Source organism: Trachemys scripta, chromosome 4 (assembly GCF_013100865.1).
Source record: "Trachemys scripta elegans isolate TJP31775 chromosome 4, CAS_Tse_1.0, whole genome shotgun sequence".
NCBI classification, from domain to species: Eukaryota; Metazoa; Chordata; order Testudines; family Emydidae; genus Trachemys; species Trachemys scripta.
Genome location: NC_048301.1, coordinates 49,088,282 through 49,107,900, shown reverse-complemented (window position 1 = coordinate 49,107,900; position 19,619 = coordinate 49,088,282). Strand labels below are relative to the sequence as shown.

Below are 19,619 nucleotides of genomic sequence, written 5' to 3'. Positions count from 1 at the left end.
CAGTGCATGGGCGGGGACTGGTGTGAGGGGCAGCACAGGGGCGGGATCTAGAGGAGAAGGGGCAGCGCAGAGGGAGGAAGGGGCAACGCATTACATGCTGCTCCTGGGGGCTTGTGAGCGACAGCACACGGCAGCAGCAGTGAGTATTGCATCATAGTGGGGCGCTGGGGCCCCGCCTACACCAATCCCTGTGGCCAGGGGTGGGCCCTGCTGCCCAAGACCCAGTAGGCCAGGCCCAGGACTAGAAGCATGGCCACTGCTGCCAGGCTGGGCCATGGTGGGGACACTGGCACTGCCCGAAGGGCCCGAGCTGCTGGACAGGACGTGGCATGGTGAGCGGGTGCTGGACAGCCCAGACTCCAGCCTGCTGCCCAGTCCCAGCTACTGGCTGCCGGCCCCGAGCGCATTGCGCCTCCCGGGCCACCCAAGCCCGATGCCATGGGCCAGGCACCGCTGGTGAGTAGAACTCTGTGTGGTTGGTAACTGCATCTGATCCTCTCTCTCTTCAACGCATAGCCAGACAGTTGCCATAGCGACTGTTCACAGTTTGGTCTGTTTCTGCACAACCACAAAGGCTTGACGACCTGAGAGTTCAACATCAGAGCAGACTTGGTGAACCCACGTAATAGGGGTTCTTCCTCTAGGCTGCCTCCACCCCTCGGTTGGTGGAGTTTTATCCTGGATGTTACAAGCCACCCAGAGAATGACGGTTGCTGGAACGTCTTGTGGCATCCTTACGACATTTCCAAAAAGTGTAAGGTGCCGCCTGAGAACAATGGCCCCAGTAATCTGTAGACCCGAGCAACCATAAACATCTGCATTACAGGTGAAGTCATTCCAGTTCATGCCCAATACACGACATTGACAGTTTGTGTGGAAAGCCTCCAGCTTTGTCCAGTCTGAGTGGCGTGGTGTCCATGTTTCACAGCCGTACAACAGTATGGGAAGGATACAGCTTGAATAAATCCTGAAGTTGGTTGTCATACTAAGATTATGTTGATTCCATATCCGCTGTAAACAACCCATGGCAGATGCTGCGATGCCAATTCGATGGAGAACTTCCATGTGAGATTTGGAGGAGCAGGTAAGTATAGAACCCAGATAGCAAAAGCTGAAAACTGATTTGACAGTTTTGTTGTTCAAAGAGATTGGAGTCGTGGGTGGACCTGGCCCTAGATTTTGCAGTTTTATCTTTGACCGTGAAACATGAAGACCAGTCTTAGCTGACTCCTCCTCCATATGCTGGAGTGAAACCTGTCGGGACTCTGTACAAAAAGATTCGATCCACTATTCTCAAAAATGGTCCGCAGATATGAAGCGGATATCTGTGGATTTACAGGGCTCTAAAAGGGTGCTGACAGAAATGGAGAGCCACAGGCTGAGGCTTCTCCAAATATCTTCTGAGTTTGAGGAGGTCTGCATCAACTTCTCAAGCAGGAAAAGTTTCAGCCTCCTCCCTTGCTCTCTCGGTGTGCTTAGAGAAAGACATATTCTGCGTGATTCTCAGACAGATCAGATACCATGAGAGTCCATCACTAATGGATATGACAGCATCACACGGAAAACAAGTCTTAAATCCTGCTAACTGCCTCTCCCATGATCCTAGTACCCCTGTATTAGGGTGGCGGGGAAGTTGTTTCTAGACTACTGACTAAGCTATGCTAATTTTTTTTCTATATAGACTAATGGGCAAAAGGAAACTTAACTACTCTATACTAATAGTAACAACACTAAAGAGCTAAGCTAGGGTCATGTGGAGGTGATCACAGGGGTTACTCTCCTGACTCTCAGCTTCTCCCCCCCAAAAATATTTCCCCACCAGTTGCTGTCCCGGCCCGTCAGGGTAGCAGCTGGCGTGCTGGGACACTTTGTTTACTTAGGTTTACCTCAGTGCCTGCGGATGCTCAAGGTAAACAAACCATCTCAGCCCGCCAGAGGCTTATCCTGATGGCCCGGGAGCCAAAGTTTGCTGACCCCTGAATTATAGGGTCGGCTTATGAATGGGTTATAAAAAGTTTCCATTTTTACTTATGCATCTTGGGGGGAGGAGGGTCGGCTTATAAAGTTCAGGTAAACACAGGTCAAACAATGATTTATACTTCAAAATGATTTTTTTAAAATGTCAAGAAAATGCTTATTAAAATTTAATCAAAATATTTCCTTCTGGATTTTAGTTTTTAATACCTGAAATTATTTATTATAACAACTTAATAAATTTAAGTACACCGGTCAGGCAATTCTTAAAAGTGTCTTGAGAGAGTCCTAAAAAAATAAAAAAAAAACCCCAAGGAGATAGCTTTAGGGTGTTGAGTAGACAACAGGTTAGTGCTGCAGTTATTACTACACCTCTACCCCAATATAACGCTACCCGATATAACACGAATTCTGATATAACGCAGTAAAGCAGTGCTCGGGGGGGGGGGGAGGCTGCACACTCTGGTGGATCAAAGCAAGTTCGATATAATGCAGTTTCACCTATAACGCAGTAAGATTTTTTGGCTCCCGAGGACAGCATTATATTGAGGTAGAGGCGTATTTACTGTACATCTCTCATTGTGGGTGTCCACACATGACTCACTGTTTCTATAGTGGGATCAGCACTTTTGCTGCAAACTGTCTTGTGATTCTTCTGTTATCACATCCCAAAGACTTTATTGGAGCACTGGTTTATGATTAATACATTATAAGAGTCTCTGAGATCAAATTTATTCTAAATCAATATTTGTCCTTAATGCCTACTTCAATCTGTAATTGGTATTAATAGGGAAATCTTGTCTCCCTATTTAGTAGGACAGTCTCTGTCCCCTATATTAGATAAATTGATTTTAAATCTGTCTATAATTACAATATCTATAATGTATTCTAATACTGCTATTATTTATGTCTGAGACTATCTCAGATGCCCTCATTAATAATATGAATTTATTAGAAAATAAAGATCATTGCCCACAAACTCCATATAATATCAATTCTCTCTGTGGGAAGTTAAAGCAACCTGAAAAACATTTTCTGAAAATTAAAAATGTTGGGTCACTAAAAAAAAAAAAAAATTATTTCCCCTCTGTTGATACTCACACCTTCTTGTCAACTGCTGGGAATGGGCCACATCCACATTGATTGAATTGGCCTTGTTAGCACTGACCCCTTCCACTTGGTAAGGCAACTCCCATCTTTTCATGGGCAGTACATTTATACCTGCTTCATGTATTTTCTACTCCATGCATCTGATGAAGTGGGTTATATCCCACAAAAGCTTAGGCCCAGATAAATTGGTTAGTCTCAAAGTTTGCCAGAAGGACTCCTCGTTGTTTTTCTATTATATATTATCATCCCTCTCAACAGCAAGCTCTTTTTAAATTTTCTTTTAGATGTGGTGTAATTGCAGAAGGGTATGTCAAAGAAGTGGGTTTTGCATTTTGCTCTGAAGACATTGTTGCTCAGGGAGTCATCCTGATCTCTGAGGAGCTAAGACCCCAGGAATGAAAATCCTGCACAGATGGCACCTTTAGAGAGTTTGAAATATAAATTCTTGGAAATAACATTTAACATGAACAGCTCATTAAGATGATAAAACTATCACTGAAATAAAGGATTGAGAGACTCTATACATTGTAAGAAGTGTGCACTGTCCAATATACCATTTATATTGCTGATAATCTCATTCTGTGGCAGTTTTCTTTGCTGTTTTGACATATAAGGACAATCAAATTAATTTTACCTAAATCTGTAATGACATCTGACTCTATGTATCCAGATACATACTACTTTTAAGTAAGAATGACGAAACAGCTTTCTTGTTTAGAGAGTCCAAAATACAGTCAGCCCTCTAATCATTATCTACATATTCTGCAAGGGTGTTCTATAATTCTGGCATTTTTTTAAATCAAACAACATTGCAAAGAAAACATATTATTATACATTTGTGGTAGTCCAAAGAAGGGGATAGGCGTTACAATACCTAACAAAACAACAAAGGAACAGCATCAGGCTAAATGTGGGTGTACCACCTTGTATCTCAACATAAATCAACAAAATTCAGTCTTTTAGGATATTCTGGACAATGAACAAACTGAAAAGTCAATTTATCAATCAACATAGTCAAATTTTGAGATTAAATGATTAATCTGTAACAGATTACTCTATTTCAGCGTTTTAAATTAATTGCATTGTCATGGAGCAGAAACTTTAAACCTGCCCTCACAAATCCTGTTCCACCCCAGGTAGGAGGATCCCACCCTGTAACTACCAGTTGGAATCATAACTGAATAAGAGCCTCAAATTCCACCTGTTCTCAGCACTCTGTCCAATTATCTGCCATATAGGAAACAACACATCCTGCAGCTATTCCAGCAGGTGCTCTCCCAGCACTCTAAAAAACCCACCTCCACAGGGGGCGTGGCTCCCAGCATCGGTGCACTGTCTACACTGGCGCTTTACAGTGCTGAAACTTGCTGCGCTCAGGGGTGTGTTTTTTCACACCCCTGAGTGAGAAAATTACAGAGCAGTAAATTGACAAGCCCTAAGACTAAAACTAAAGTGAACACAGTCACTCATTAGCATAGAAACAGTCTAGCACCACCTGATTAAATTCATGTTTGCAATGTTATTTTCACAACCATAACAGCCCAAACAAGTCACTTAACTTCTTTGTCCAATTCCCCATCTATAAAATGGGGATATTATTTCTAATCTTCTTCAGTGTTATGCACATTAATTAGCTTTGCATAGTGCTCTGGAAATTGTACTAATCTATGAATATTAGTGTTTAAAGCCAGAAGACATCATTTAATCATCAAATCTGACCTCCTGTACATCACAGACCATCAAATTTCACTCAGTTATTCCTGTATTGAGCCCAATCATTTGTGTTTAACCAAGCATGTCTTCCATAAAGACATCCAATTATTGATTTGAAGACATCAGGAAATGGAGACTCCACCATTTCCCTCAATAATTTGTTCCAGTGATTAATCATCCTCACTGTTAAACATTTGTGCCTAATTTCTACTTTGAATTTGTCGGTTTTATCTTCCAGTCATAGTTATGCCTTTTAATACCAGACATTTTCTCCCCACGAAGGTATATATGCACTGTAATCTGGTAGCCTCTCAATCTTCTTTTTGATACTGAATGGACTCTCTAAGCCTCTCACGGTAAGGCATTCTCTCCAACATGTAAGGCATTACATCATTCTGTGGCTCTTTTCTGCACAGTCTCCAATTTTTCAAAATCCCTTTTTTTTTTTTTTTTAATTTGGACACCATACCTGGATGCAGAATTCCAGTATCTATCTTACCAATGCCATATACAGAGGCTAAAATCACCTCCTTACTCCTACTCTCCTGTTCATACATCCCAACAATCACAGTAGCCTGTATACCACAGCATCATACTGCAAGTTCACGTTCAGTTGCTTGTCCACTATGAACCCTAAATCAGTGGTAGGCGGCCTGTGGGCCGCATGTGGCCCATCAGGGTAATCCGATTGTGGGCTGCGAGACATTTTGCTGATGTTGACCGAACACTGCCCTAAATGCTTTTCAAAATCATTGTTTTGCAAAGTACAGTCTTTCCATCCTTTAGGTATGGCCTGCATTTCTTGTTCCTAAGTATATAACTTTGCATTTGGTTGTAGTAAAATGTATTTTATTTGAATGGCTCTGTATGACTGCTCTGTCCTCATCATTATTCACCACTATACCAATCTCTGTGTTGTCCACAATTTAATTAGCAGTGTTCTCAAAGTGTTTTTTATAGTAAAGTTTGAGGGCTTTGCCAATTGACATATTTACCAATTCTCTGAGAGGTGGAGTACTTACACCAACAGGAGAAGCTCTCCTGTCAGTGTAGGTAGCATCTTCACTATGCACCTACAGTGGCACTGTACGTCTAGACAAGCCCTTAGTAGTTAAAGCACAGAAAAGGTTTGCTTAGTGACAGTTAAGGTCACAACACACATCCAACTCAAAACCTTAAAAGCAGGGAAATAAAAGTTCTGCATTTATTGCCATTCTCACGTTACCTACCACACTGCTGATAACCCAATCCAATAATCTGTAAGGATTTCACTTACAGCTACAACAGATATCAAAAAGCAATACCTATACCTACCCCTACTTAATCAAATTTGCACGCTAGCATAAAATCTTAATAGTGACCTGAGACTATCATGAAATGAGTATATTTGGCGGTCACATAATCTATATGTTCAGAAAGATATTTTACCTTAACACTGCTGAAGTTACTGTAAATGATGGTATAAAGCACCAAAAATTATACTAGTTCTTACATTACAAATCTGTTATGGTATGTAGTCTCATTGTGTGAATTAAAATGTTTTAAAAAGCAAATTTACAAAAAAAAAAACTGTCACAAGCAACTACAACAGCCCCTCTCATGAGTAAACAGGAGGCTCCCAGCTCAGAGCCCTACCTCTGGAGCTACAGGAGTAACTGCTAGCCTATGTTTAGCTCAGCCAACAGAGAAGGACTAGACATGTTTTCCTTGGTGGTTACACAATTTTTTGCTAGACAACAGCAGCACATTGGAAATCCCAGGTTATATCCCTGATTCTGGGACCTCGTCTTTCCTAGGGGGAAAAAGATTTGTTCTCATGTCATATGTTAGCTAACATATAATAACTAACATGAGGTAAAATCCTAGTTAAAACTACAAACTCTTGTTTTGACAGGTCAGGGTAAACCCGAGGCTCCCCCACAGTCTTTACTTCAACCTGTGTAACTTGTGTCAAGACTACAAACTGTCTTAACTGCACTCGGATCTTACTATATTACCATGTGTCAGCTAACATGAGGTAAGAACATTCTTTTCCCTCCAGTGAAGATGCATCCAGGGAAACAGTGTGTGGTTCTGTGGTTACAGATAGGATAACCAAAGAATATTTACGTTTGGAAGGATTAGATTTTTATCAATAAATTTTGATTATATGTACACACACAAACTGACAAAAAATACTTGTCATAATAATCTAAATTTACGGATACACAAAGTAAGAAAAATGCTACTTGAAAATTTATTAGAGTTTGGTTTAAGGATATTTACTTTGTATATTTTGACATGTGATGTTGACCGACCATAATTTCATGTAACTGTGAAAACTGAAATTGATAAAAAATAAAAAAAGCTTTACAATAAATATTGCTATTATATATTGAAATTATAAAAAAAAAAAAAAAAAAAAAAAAAAATCACATTTTCCCATGCCTTAACATAATAAATCTGAAAGACAATGTAGTTGATTAGAGCTGACTGGAGCTGCCATGTTAGAAATTTAGCTTCTATTCCTGCAGTGCCTTTCTGTAAACTCTCTTTAAAAAAAAAAAAAAAAAAACTCATTTGTAAAATGGAGTGGCAACCTATACCTAACTACCTTATAGGATTGGGATTTGAAGCCTTTGTCAATAATAAGGATGGTGCGATGCATGGAAATATAAACACAATCATAAGAGGTTACATTTCAACTCTTGGTCTTCTCTTTCCCAGCTCAGGGAATGTTCCCTTCGGCTACAGAGGTATTTGACTAGCTTTAACAATTATATTCCTCAAATTCAGCTGTCTGAAACTGAACTATGTTTCTACTCCATCAAGTTTTAGCAACTTGAGCTACTGGTGTTTTTGTTCCTGGTTGAAATTCTAGCCATTGTAGTTGCTGAGTGACTAACAATCAGTCTCTCTCTGAATCATTGTCACTAGAAGATGAATGAAATAGTGACTCATTAACATTAGTGTTACTAACCACTGAAGAAAATTTCATTATCTGTAAAATGCCAATATCTTGGGTTACACAGCCATTAAAACTTTAACTACTTGGCACCATAATTTGTCATTAGTTTTACACCCTGGAATCTGCTCCAATAAAGCTCAGATTCCACCTATATCATGATACTGAGCAAGCATTTTTGTATGCTTGTTCCCCATTTTTCTGACTTGGTCATAACTTTCTCTAAATTCAGAGACTGATTTCACTGTCGTGCTCAAAGGCGTGCTCAGCATCAGCAATTCACACTGTTAATCTCCCACTAATTTTAGTACACACGTTGTATCCCGAAAATATACAAGATTTGATCTCATTCAACTCTCAATTTAGTGAAGGAAGAATTTTTCAAAGCAATCCTTTCCAATCAAAGCCACTCTTTACTGGTTCCTGAAATAAACTATCACATTTCTTCACAGATCAAAGGTCGTAAAGCATAACATCTGCTTTGGCATCTCACAGATTTGCCATACCACAAACAACCATGCTTTTAAGTTTGCAGAGACATTTTTCTGGAGGTCAGAGAGCTGTCTACATTACAAATTGGGCCATGCCCTGAAACTATTTTCAAGATTAATTACTGAAAATTATGTTTTGTAACACACGTGCCACACAGTGATCCCCTATTTAGACAAGGCATCATTTCTTTTAAAATATTATTGAAAAGCAACTCAATAAGTATTTTCAAGAACTATTAGTTATGCTATCAACATGTGTGGACAGGCTGGCCAGCACTGACCTATAAATTGCAACCAATTTCAAGACACAATCCATTTTGTAAACAGAGGCTCATAAAGGAACAAAATCAACTTGAAATCTAGTCTATTAAAAAATACTAATAATTAAAGTAGTTTAATTGACACTTCAGTCTCTCTCCCTCTCCTGAAACTCAAGTATCTCAGTTTAGGAACGATAAATCATAACGGTTTAAAAAGAAAAAATCACACAACATTATAACAGCAGCACAATATTCATCAGATATGCTTTTACACAGAGGAACACAAAATATACAGGAACCAAAAGCTTTGTATTAGAAGTTGAATTATTTAATTAAAGAAAAAATCTGCTATAAATAAAATAAGTAACACCCCACAAGCTTTACGTTTCACAAGTTTATATTTCAGACCTATTTTTGAATAAATACAGAAATGAACATCTTTCTATAAAAGCTTGTGATTACATTTCAACTTTTGTTCAATGCAGTATGAATTTAAGTGGACAACCCAACTAAAACATACTCTAGAACAGTTATTTTTCAACTGTTTGCTCAAACCTATGTCAATGAAGCCAAGTTAAGAAGCCAGTAAATTAGTGTTTTTCAGCCTGAGGTGGCAGGACCCATGCCCAAGTAGGGATTGACAGTCAGAGGAAAGGAGCAGTAAATGCACATCTTGGTGACAAATATCCATGCTTAATTATATCTATAGATTGTAAACTCTTCAGGCCACAGACTCATTTTTAATCACTAAAGTATTCTGTAAAAACACAGTAATGAATAAATTTTTATATCAATTTCTGATTTTCAAGTCACCATGGACTATAGAGACTCCTTAAAAGCCATACAACCCTCCATGACTGCTCCTACTACAGGAGCTGTTCACACATATACGGCTGCAAAATCCAGAAGGTCCCTGCCATGCATACAAAAATGTTCCCTCGGCACTCAGTTCAGACACAACTGCATATACTTCTACCCAAGAGATCCACTAGGGCAAAGGTTCTCAACTTTTGTCTTTCTGACACACACACAAAAGTCCATGGCCCATCTGTGCCACAACAACTGGTTTTCTACTTATAAAAGCCAGGGCTGGCATTAGGGGGTAGCAAGCAGGGCAACTGCCTGGGACCCCACACCACAGGGGCTCCTGCAAAACTAAATTGCTCAGGCTTTGGCTTTAACCCCGGATGGCAGGGCTCAGGGCCCCAGACTTTAGTCCCATGCAGTGAGGCTTTGGCTGGCTGTCCTGAGCCTCAGGAAGTCTGACGCTGGCCCTACTTGGAGGACCCCCGAAACCTGCTTGCGGCCCCCCGACCCTTGGTTGAGAACCACTGCACTAGGGAACCCTCTAGCAACCCCAAGGTCTTCTTCTAGTGATTAGACTGAAAAGAGGAGGAAGAAAATGGGGGGGCTGTAGGGGGAGCAGAGGTGGAGGAGCAGAAAAGAAAATCAGAAATTGTACTAATATATGACAGAGAGACAAGGAAACCCGAGGAGCAATGACAGACAAGAGGATGGACTATCCACCAAAACACTGCAAAGAGGGCTCCAACAAAAAGGAGAATGGAAACCACTGCATTAGGTACTAAAAAGTTTTAAAGGATCAAATTCTGTTCATGCCTTTGTATCGAAATCCATCCTTTCTAGACCCACTATTTAGCAATTACAGAAACTAATATATTTGATGTACATTACTATGGATCATCAACGCTCAAATATTAAGTGCCAGCATTAGTTAAGTTAATGATTTTTTTTAGCTTGCAGAGTTGAAAATAAGAGCTACTGTATATCACATGAAGAAAACTTAAAAATCTCTGAGTGGGCATTTTAATATAAAACAGAATAGTTCAAATTTTAGTGTAAAAAGGCTATTTTCTATTATTTAAAAAAACAGATAATGTAATGCTCTCTAATAGGGGTAAACAAGAATATAGTTTTTCAACACCAAACAAGCTTTAAAAAACAAACAAAAAAACTGTGTGCAAATTAGTATTTCCTGTCCACTGCACAGTTGCCATACTTTTCATTCACTGCAAAATGAGCAGGTACTCAAAATACTCTGGAAGTGAGCGTGGGCACAGCAATAGACATTTTTTTCTGTAATAACATTTTCAAGACTGCAGAAGCTTCTAGTTCTGCATGTCAAACTTTATATATACCTACTTAGTAAGGAAAAGTTGTTAAATAACACTGCCACAGCCTGAAAATGGAGGACAGAAAGCCCCTGCAAATGAAGAACAGAAATGTACTTACGTTTCAAAACAACGATCCACATTGTCTGACATCAAAAGCAGCATGCATAACTGTTCCAAAGCTATTAGTTGCATATCCCTTTCATCCCCCTGCCCCATCTGTAGCCATTCAAGCAACGTGTCTGGGTCTACATCTGCCATGGTTTTAAAAAGCCGCCTTGGCTTGAATTAAAAAGTACCAAAAAATCCTTAAAGTGTTCAAGCCAGGATAGCCTGAGTACAGTGGAACTTTCCCTCCAGTCAGACTCGGATATTTGCAGTCTTCACCTAGAAAGAAGAAACAACTCATCAGGATCTGTCTTATTAACCTTTTCCATTTGTTCCTCCTGTAACATGTTTTCAGCCATCTATTGGATCTTTAATTTCTATATCATTTAAGATCTCACAACAGATTATGACAAGGTGTTTGGTTTTTTTAAACCTACCTGAATGTAATCTAATTAGGTTGCTCTACTTAACTTAAAACAAGAGCCTTCTTTCCCAGGCACAGACAAGCAAGCTTTAGATTCTACTATTATTTTTAGTAAAAACTCACAGCTAAAAGCTTGGAGGGGAACAATTTTTCAGACCTTAACTTACATTTTCTTATAAGCTTATTTTTCAGATACATATTTTCTGAAGAATAACTCAGCTGATGTCACCTTTCAAAAAACAGATACAACTTCCCCAATGCTAAAGCATCTCTTTGCTCAAATAATTTTTATAAGAAATTTCAAGAGATTTTACAGGTATGTACCCATTCAGACAGGCATTAAATGAAATTTACTGAGACAGATCTGCAACTTAAGACTCAGAAGGAAACCTTTATAGAGTTTTTATGAATATGAAGACTGCCAGGGATCAGAGCGCATGGAAAATATGAGGATAATGTACAAAAGCCTGAGGGAGAGAACATAAGAGATGAACATCAGGAAGAGACAGGTAGGTCTATGTAACTGGGGCCTCCATACAAAGAAGAATTGATAGGCCAGATACAGAGAACAGAAGTGTGTGCCGTCTGCCTGGACACAAAAACTGTCTGCCATTTGCATCCCAAATACCTGGGGAAAAACTTGTACAGAAAGGCTCCAGAACCAAATGAATGAATAATCACCTCAAGAAGATTATCAGGAGTAAACAGAAAGCCTATAGGGAACGGAAAAATGACTGATCAGCAAAGAAAGCTACATCTTGGAAGTTAGAAAATGTAGGAATAACACGAGAATTGCTAAAAGTCAAGATGAATTTGCTCCTGCCAAGGAAATTTAAAAAGTATATATATAAAGAAAATAAGGAAGGATGAGGTTGGGCCACTATGCAGTGTGGATGGGAAAAAGATTAATGATAATCTAGGAACGGCCCAAAAACTAAACGAATACTTTGCCTCAGTTTTCAATAAGGATGATAATTTGGAACATGAGCATGAAGGCAGAATGGCTGACTGAAATGGAAATCGCCACAAATGAGGTGGAAGAAAAACTTCAAGAACTTAATATGCTCAGATCAGGGAGACCCGATACCATGTATCCCAGAATACTGAAAGAACTAGCACATGAGATTACTAGTCCAGTATCAACAATTTTTAATAAAAATCTATTCTTTGTGGTACCGTACGACTGGAGAATAGCTAACATCTGACCTATATTTAAGAAAGGGGAAAAAAGCGATCAAGATAACTATATACCCATTAGTCTGACCTCAGGGAAGATGGGGATTAGTACTAGAATTGTAAAGTGGTTAAGAAACTGGTTAAAGGGGAGAAGGCAAAAGGTTCTGCTAAAAGGTGAACTATCAGACCAGAGGGAGGCTGCTAGTGGAGTTCCTCAAGTTCTTTGGACCAATGTTATGTAATATTTTTTATTAATAACCTTGGTACAAAAAGTATGTATGCGCTACTAAAATATGCTGATGATACAAAGTTGGGAGTGATACACAGGAGGACTGGAATATTATATGAAGATCTAGATGACCTTGAAGACTGGACTAACAGAAATGGGATGAAATTCAATAGTACAATGTGCAAGATCATGCACTTAGGGTCTAATAAAAATTTCTGCTATAAGATGGGGGGGGCCTCATCAGTTGGAAATGTCAAAGAAGAGAGACGGAACTACTGGTTGATCACAGGATAACTGTGAACCACCAATGTGATGCAACTACAAAAAAGGCAAATGTGATCATAGGACACATCAGGCAAGGCATTTCCAGTACAGATAGAGAAGTATTATTGCCACCGTACAATGATAAAACCACATTTGAAATACCTTGTACAATTTTGGTCAAACATGTTCAAGAAAGAGTAATTTAAACTGAAACAGGTGCAGAGAAGAGCTATTAGGAAGATGAAGGGAATGGAGGGCCTACTTTATAAGAGAAGGCTGGAAGAGTGTGGCTTGTGATGGATGATAGGAAATATGATTGCTCTGTATAAATACTTCAGAACGGTAAATACTAGAGAGTGGAGAGTTATTTATGCTAAAGGACAATGAAGAGACAAGAACAAAGGAGTATAAACTAGCTATGAAAAAATTCAGGCTGGCGATTAGGTTTCTAAACATCACAGGAGTGAGGCTTTGGAAGAGCCTCCCAAATAGGATTTCTGGGGGCAAACAACTTAATTGGTTTTAAGAGAGAGCCGGACAAATTTATGAGTGCAGTTGTGCAGCGGGTTTACTTGTGAGGGAGTGGGGGCCCAGGTCAGCAGTCCTGGGGTCCCTTCGTTTTATGCCTTGTGTTCCTGCAACCTCATGCTGCAGGAGTCAAGAAGGGATTCCCCACCTGACAGCATATTCTGCGCTTTTTTTTTTTTTTGGTTGTCTCCTTTCTCTGAAGCATCAGAGATGGCCACAACTGGAGATGGGACACTGGACAGAGTGGGCTGGTGCTAAGAGGTAGCACCAAACAATCTCTCAGGTGTTTAGCAGGTTGGTTATTGCTCACAAGCTCAGGGTCTAACTCATCGCCATATGTGGGGGTCGGAAAGGAACTTCCCCCCAGGTCTGACTGGCAGCAAACTTGTAGAGGTTTTGCCTTCCTTTGCAGTATGGGGTTTACATAATTTGCTGGGGATCATCTAGAAATCTCTCACTTAGTGGCAGGGACCTCAGGCACTGGTGCACCTGAGTCCCTCCTATTCTCTGCCTGTGGCATGTAATAGTCTAGTCCAGGGGTTCTCAAGCTTCATTGTACTGAGACCAACTTCTGACAACAAAAATTACTACACAACCCCAGAAGGGGGGACCGAAGCCTGAGCCCCACCATCCCAGGCAAAGGGGCCAAACTAGCCCTGGTGACCCCATTAAAATGGGGTTGCGACCCACTCTGGGGTCCCAACCCACAGTTTGAGAACCACTGGTCTAGTCATATTTTGGTCTTATTTCAGTTATTGGGTTTAGTGTGAGAGTGTTGGATGGTGTTGGTGGCCTCTGATATACTGCAGGTCAGACTAAATCAGTGACTCTCAACCTTTCCAAACTACTGTATCCGTTTCAGGAGGCCTATCTGTCTTGCATACCCCCAAGTTTCACCTCACTGATAAACTACTTGCTTACAAAATCAGACATAAATATACAAATGTCCACAGCACACTATTATTGAAAAATTGCTTACTTTCTCACGTTTACCATATTATTATAAAATAAATCAATTTGTATACAACTACACCTCTACCTCGATATAACGCTGTCCTCAGGAGCCAAAAAATCTTACCGCGTTATAGGTGAAACTGCGTTGAACTTGCTTTGATCCACCGGAGTGCGCAGCCCCGCCCCCCCCCCAGAGCACTGCTTTACCGCATTATATCGGGTCATGTTATATCGGGGCAGAGGTGTATTGTACTTACATTTCAGTGTATAGTATCTACAGCAGTATAAACAAATTGTCTGCAAGAAATTTTAGTTTGTACTGACTTCGCTAGTGCTTTTTATGTAGCCCGTTGTAAAAGGAGGCAAATATCTAGATGAGCTGATGTACCCCTTATGATCTCTGCATACCCCCCAGGGTACACGTACCCCTGGTTGAGAATCACTGGACTAGATGATCTAGTGATCCCTTCTGGGCTTAAGCTCTATTTGATTATAGATAATTAAAATTTCTAACATAATGGATAAGAAGTAGAATATGATTGTAAATGAAGAGAATGGGAAAAGAGAAAATAATATTTCTAAAGTATTTGCATTTCAAATGTTTTGGAGTTTTTTTCAAGTGAATTATTCAACCTTTACAAATGTACATTAAAAAATTCAGAGTTTCAGATGTACATATATGGTAAATGGCATTATTTGTTGGTCTAGTAAGACACAGCACATGAAAGCTCAGGATCAAGAAGGCCCTTTTATCAGTATCTTAAGAGATGTTTTTGACCTACAGTATATGCTTATGTACCACCTTGCACTAGATCAACAAGAAGTCACATCTACTTTATACACTTTGTCCTTGAAGATCAACACAACTATAAATATCATTTGCATACCTAAGCTGCAACAAAGGCTTTGAACCAACCTACCCATATGAAACTTGCCATAAAACCTAAAACATAGCTATTAAAATCCCTATTTTGCAAAAATGAAATTACATTATTAAACTTGGTGGCAAAGGTGAAATGCTGAAAAAGTGTACCCCTGTACATTCTCTAGAATCTGGGGGGTGGGGAGGGGAGCCACAAATAAGGGTTTAAACTTCCACAGGACAAGGTCTGATTTCTTGGTTTACTCATGATCAGTTAGTGGTTAAACGATAACCTCATCGAGGGCATGGAACAGGGAACTCACAAAAGGAATTCAAAAAGAACATACTGTCTCCCAGTACAGAGACAGATGTACACTGAATCAGCAATACTACTTCCTGCAGGCTTAAAACCCAAAGATGTAACAAAAGCTTGAGACAAAAACAGTCTTTGTAATTTAGGATTCTGATGAAAGAACAAATGTTAAATAATCAAAATGACTGCTCATTAAATTAGTTTTACTTCTATTACCTCAGTCTCTTTAGACTGGATACTTCTGTAATGAAAGTCATTAAAATATTATTAAAAGTAAAGAAAAAAAGATTAACAAAATATTTGTGATCCCCAGAAGGATCATATGTTTGGCATCCTCTTTTCCAGGACTAAATAAAGTAATGCCAGTCAGAACAAGTAGGGTCACGCTGCGGACACTATTGGTCCAAACTCCAAAACATTTAAAATGCAAAATAATTAACTCCAACTGGAAAAGGAAAGGGGAAAAAAGCAATAGAATCGGCAGACAACGAGGGAGCTGACCCCTAACCTGAAGATCCTGTAAAAAACAGTGTCACACTCGGCGTCATTGGGACGTGCCCAATAGAGGCACCTGCTGCTCCTTTGCCCCAGACAGCTTTAAACACCCCCAAATAAACAGACAAACATACAGCAGAGCGACACACACAGGCTCCCCCAGCCCAGACGCAGAACAGGGAAGGGGCCAGGCCACAGCTAAACTCATGTCCCAACCGCCTAGCGGTCTCTGGGGCCCGGAGCCTCACACACGTCCTCGGGGGAAGGGAAATCTCCAATCTGAAGCCAACCGGCCTCGCATCCCCCCACCACCACGACGCCGGCGGCGAGGGGCTCTTTGGGACCTGCCGCTCCCTCCTCCCCAGCCAGGAGACGGCCTGTCTGGGACTTGCCGCCCCTCGCACTCTCCGGGGGTCCCTGACGCACCGCATCGCCTCCCCGCAGGCTGCTGTCCCGGCCGCCCCGCGGTCCGACGCGGGGCGAAGCTCTTTGCTAGGTTGCCCGGGCCCTGGCGGCACCGACCCCGCCAGGCCAGACAGCGGCACTCGAGTTCCCAGGAAGCCGGAGGCCTCGCAGGGTGACCCGGCCTGGCGACTCAGGAAAGGCCCCTCGGAGCTCCGTCTCCTCGGGGCTGGCAGAGGAAGCGCCGCTCCCCCGCTCAGACACTTACCCCAGCGCCCCGGACGCTCCTCGCGGGAGCCGCCCCCTCCCTCCTTAGTCCCGCGGGAAGGCAGCGAGACGGTGGCGACCCGAGCCCGGGAGCAGGAGGCAGCGAGCGGCATCCATCGTGATCCGCCCGGCACGGGACTGAGGGGGAGGGGAAACCACCCGCGCCACAGACACAGGAGGAGGAGCCCGGGCCAGTCAGCCTCGGAGTCACGCTCAGCCCTGGAGCAGGGCAGGCCGCGCACGGAGGGGGCGCTGCGGCGAAGCTCGGAGGGGGCGGCTGTCCCGTCTGGTCCGCACCGCAGCAATACAGCCCCCTCCTCCTCTGCGGGCGGGCGGGCTCCCGCCGGCCACCAGATTCCTCTTCGCCCAGTCCCTGTTCCCCTAATCCCTGCCTCTCACACCTGCCTGCCCTCCCTCATCGCCCTCGTAAGAACAGCCGATGTGTCCTCTAGCCTGTCTACCAACAGTGGCTGGTGCCAGGTGCTTCAGAGGGAATGAACAAAACAGGGCAATTATCAAGTGATCCATCCCTATGGGCCACTCAAAACTTCTGGCAGTCAGAGGCTTAGAGACACCCAGAGTATGGGGTTGCATCTATGACCATCTTGGCTAATAGCCATTGTTGGCCCTATCCTCCGTGAACTTATATACATCTTTTTTTAACTCTTCCGTTCTCCCTTCGTGCTCTTACCAACCCTTCAAAATTCATGAGATTGACTTAAAAATCGTGAGATATTTTTAAAGGAATGTCATTTGGGCTTTCTTCATTCACCTGCTGGTTACAGAGCCTTTAGCTTACACTGGCTTCAGCTTTTCTCCACAGACCTGAGAGATAAAAACTTGTTTTTCTTTTAATGAAAGCTGAGATTCTCAGTCACCTGACTCCAAGAGCTGGGTCTTTAAAGAAAATACTTCTGCCCCAGTTACACTCTTCTATTGTATAATTTTAAACAGTACAGATACACTTCTTATTGGGACTCTCATTCTTCTCAGATATAGAGATGCTTATCTCACTACTGCAGGTGCAAAAAGATGAAAGTCCTATGTCCCTCCCTTTCTATGTCCTATCAGTAGACATCCCCATACAGAAGCAAGAGAGAGAAGAGTTGCACAGAGTTTAACTATATCCTCTCCATAACAGGCTTTTAGGTAGGGTTGTCACCTGTCCAGTTTTTCCCAGGATTATCCTTTTTTTGAGCTAGCTGTCCCAGGAAATCTGTAAGAGACCACAGTACACATTGCCAGCTGTCTAGTTTTATGGGTTCAGGATCATCCCAGATGGGGTTGTTGTTTTTTGTTTCATTGTTTCTTTTGTCACTCAGAAGTGGGAAGAGGAAGGAGGACTGTAAGCTCTTTGGGGGCAGTGACTGTCATTTATTATTAGGGCTGGTCAAAACATTTTGAGCAAAACATTTTCTGTAATTGAAAGCAAAATGTTCAAAGGAAAAGATTGATTTTGGCATTATTTTCCATTGGGAAAAATCAACACAAAAATGTTTAGGGGACAACCCAAATTAAAATGTTTCCTGTCAATTAGCTGACATGAAATATCATTTCAGGTTATGTTAATACTAATCTTGGCATCTACCTGACCTGCTACTGTCCCTCATGGGAGTTGTAGTTCCAGGTTCCTACTGCCCCCATTCTCCCTTATGGGCTATGGGTCTTGGTGAGACTACATCTCCCATGATGCACCATGGCAACTCACCCATAGAGAAAGACAAAACATTAAGACATGCTGAATTGAAAGGTTTTGTTTTAGTTTGGCACTCCAAACCAAAACATTCCATTTTGACATTAATCGCTGAATCAATGGTTCCAAACACCTCATTCCTCTATTCTCTGCTATGCTCTGGATCACATCATTTCAACTTTTTGTCCTGACTCAGGATGAAAACAAATATCAAAATATTGGAATTTTCCATGGGATGGAAAGTCCAGTTTTAAATTAGTTCTGCTTATTATATATTACCTGATGGTGGCCTTTAGGTATCACCGCAATATAAATGTTTACTATTAATAATATGTTGGCTAAACTAGTTTATGCTATTTATATTTTTTGAAAAATTGGAGAGTATTCAGAGAACAGGCACAAGAATTATTAAAGAACTGGAAAACGCTTCACACTGAAAAACAACTATTTAGCTTCTCAAAGCAAAGGTTGAGGGTGACTTGATCACAATCTGAAAGTACCTATATGGTGAACAGAAATCTGGCTAATAGAGGGCTCTTCAATCTAGCAGACAAAGGCATAACAAGATCCAATGGCTGGAAGTTGAAGCTAGACATATTCAAATTAAAAAGAAGGTGCAAAATTTTAAAAGTGAGGGTAATTAACCATTAGAACATCTTGCTTAGGGTTGTGGTAGATTTTCCATCACTGAAAATGTTTAAATCAAGACTGGATGTTTTTTTAAAAAATATGTCCTTGTTCAAACAGAAACTATCTAATTGAAGTCCAATGGCCTGTATTATGTAGAAGATCAGATTAGATGATCACAATGGTCTCCTCTGGTTTTTTAATCTAGGAATCTATACCCAGTTCATGCTAACTTCATTTAAACAGTATTTATCTAGCCAGCACGATCAGGGCATAACCATTTGAAAATGACAACAATGGTTTTTTTTAAGTACTCTAGCCTAGATATAAGGTAGATACCTAGTTAAGGTATCTTAACTCAATTTAATAAAATAATCATGTTTAGTGCTTCTATAGCTGTCATAAATGAAGTGGGGGAGGGTAGCTCCCTTTTATGGACACCCACCCAGCCAGCCAGTTAGCTATAAAATTCCTAAAGCTGTTCTTTACTGGCTTTACCTGTAAAGGGTTAACAAGCCCACAGGTAAAAGGAAAGGAGTGGGCACCTGACCAAGAGAGCCAATTGGAGGGCTAGAACTTTTAAAAATTGGGAAAAAAACTTCCCTTTGTGTGTGTGTTATTGTTCTCTGGGAAAGAGGGAAACAGGAAGCAGT

General features: G+C 41.1%; 1 protein-coding gene across 7 annotated transcripts in view; it reads right to left on the bottom strand.

Moving 5' to 3' along the window:
- Positions 1-19,619, bottom strand: part of HECTD1 (HECT domain E3 ubiquitin protein ligase 1) — a 104,576-nt gene that overhangs the window by 79,092 nt on the left and 5,865 nt on the right. For 4 of the 7 annotated variants that reach the window (XM_034768702.1, XM_034768707.1, XM_034768708.1 and 1 more), the window contains exons 1-2: positions 16,648-16,804; positions 10,746-11,011 (exon numbers count right to left, since the gene is read on the bottom strand). In XM_034768702.1, the coding sequence (XP_034624593.1) occupies positions 10,746-10,885 (140 nt within the window). In that variant the 5' untranslated portion in view covers positions 10,886-11,011; positions 16,648-16,804. Of the gene's footprint in view, positions 1-10,745; positions 11,012-16,647; positions 16,805-19,619 lie in introns of those variants that run through there. The other 3 variants (XM_034768706.1, XM_034768709.1, XM_034768704.1) reach the window with 2 other exon arrangements.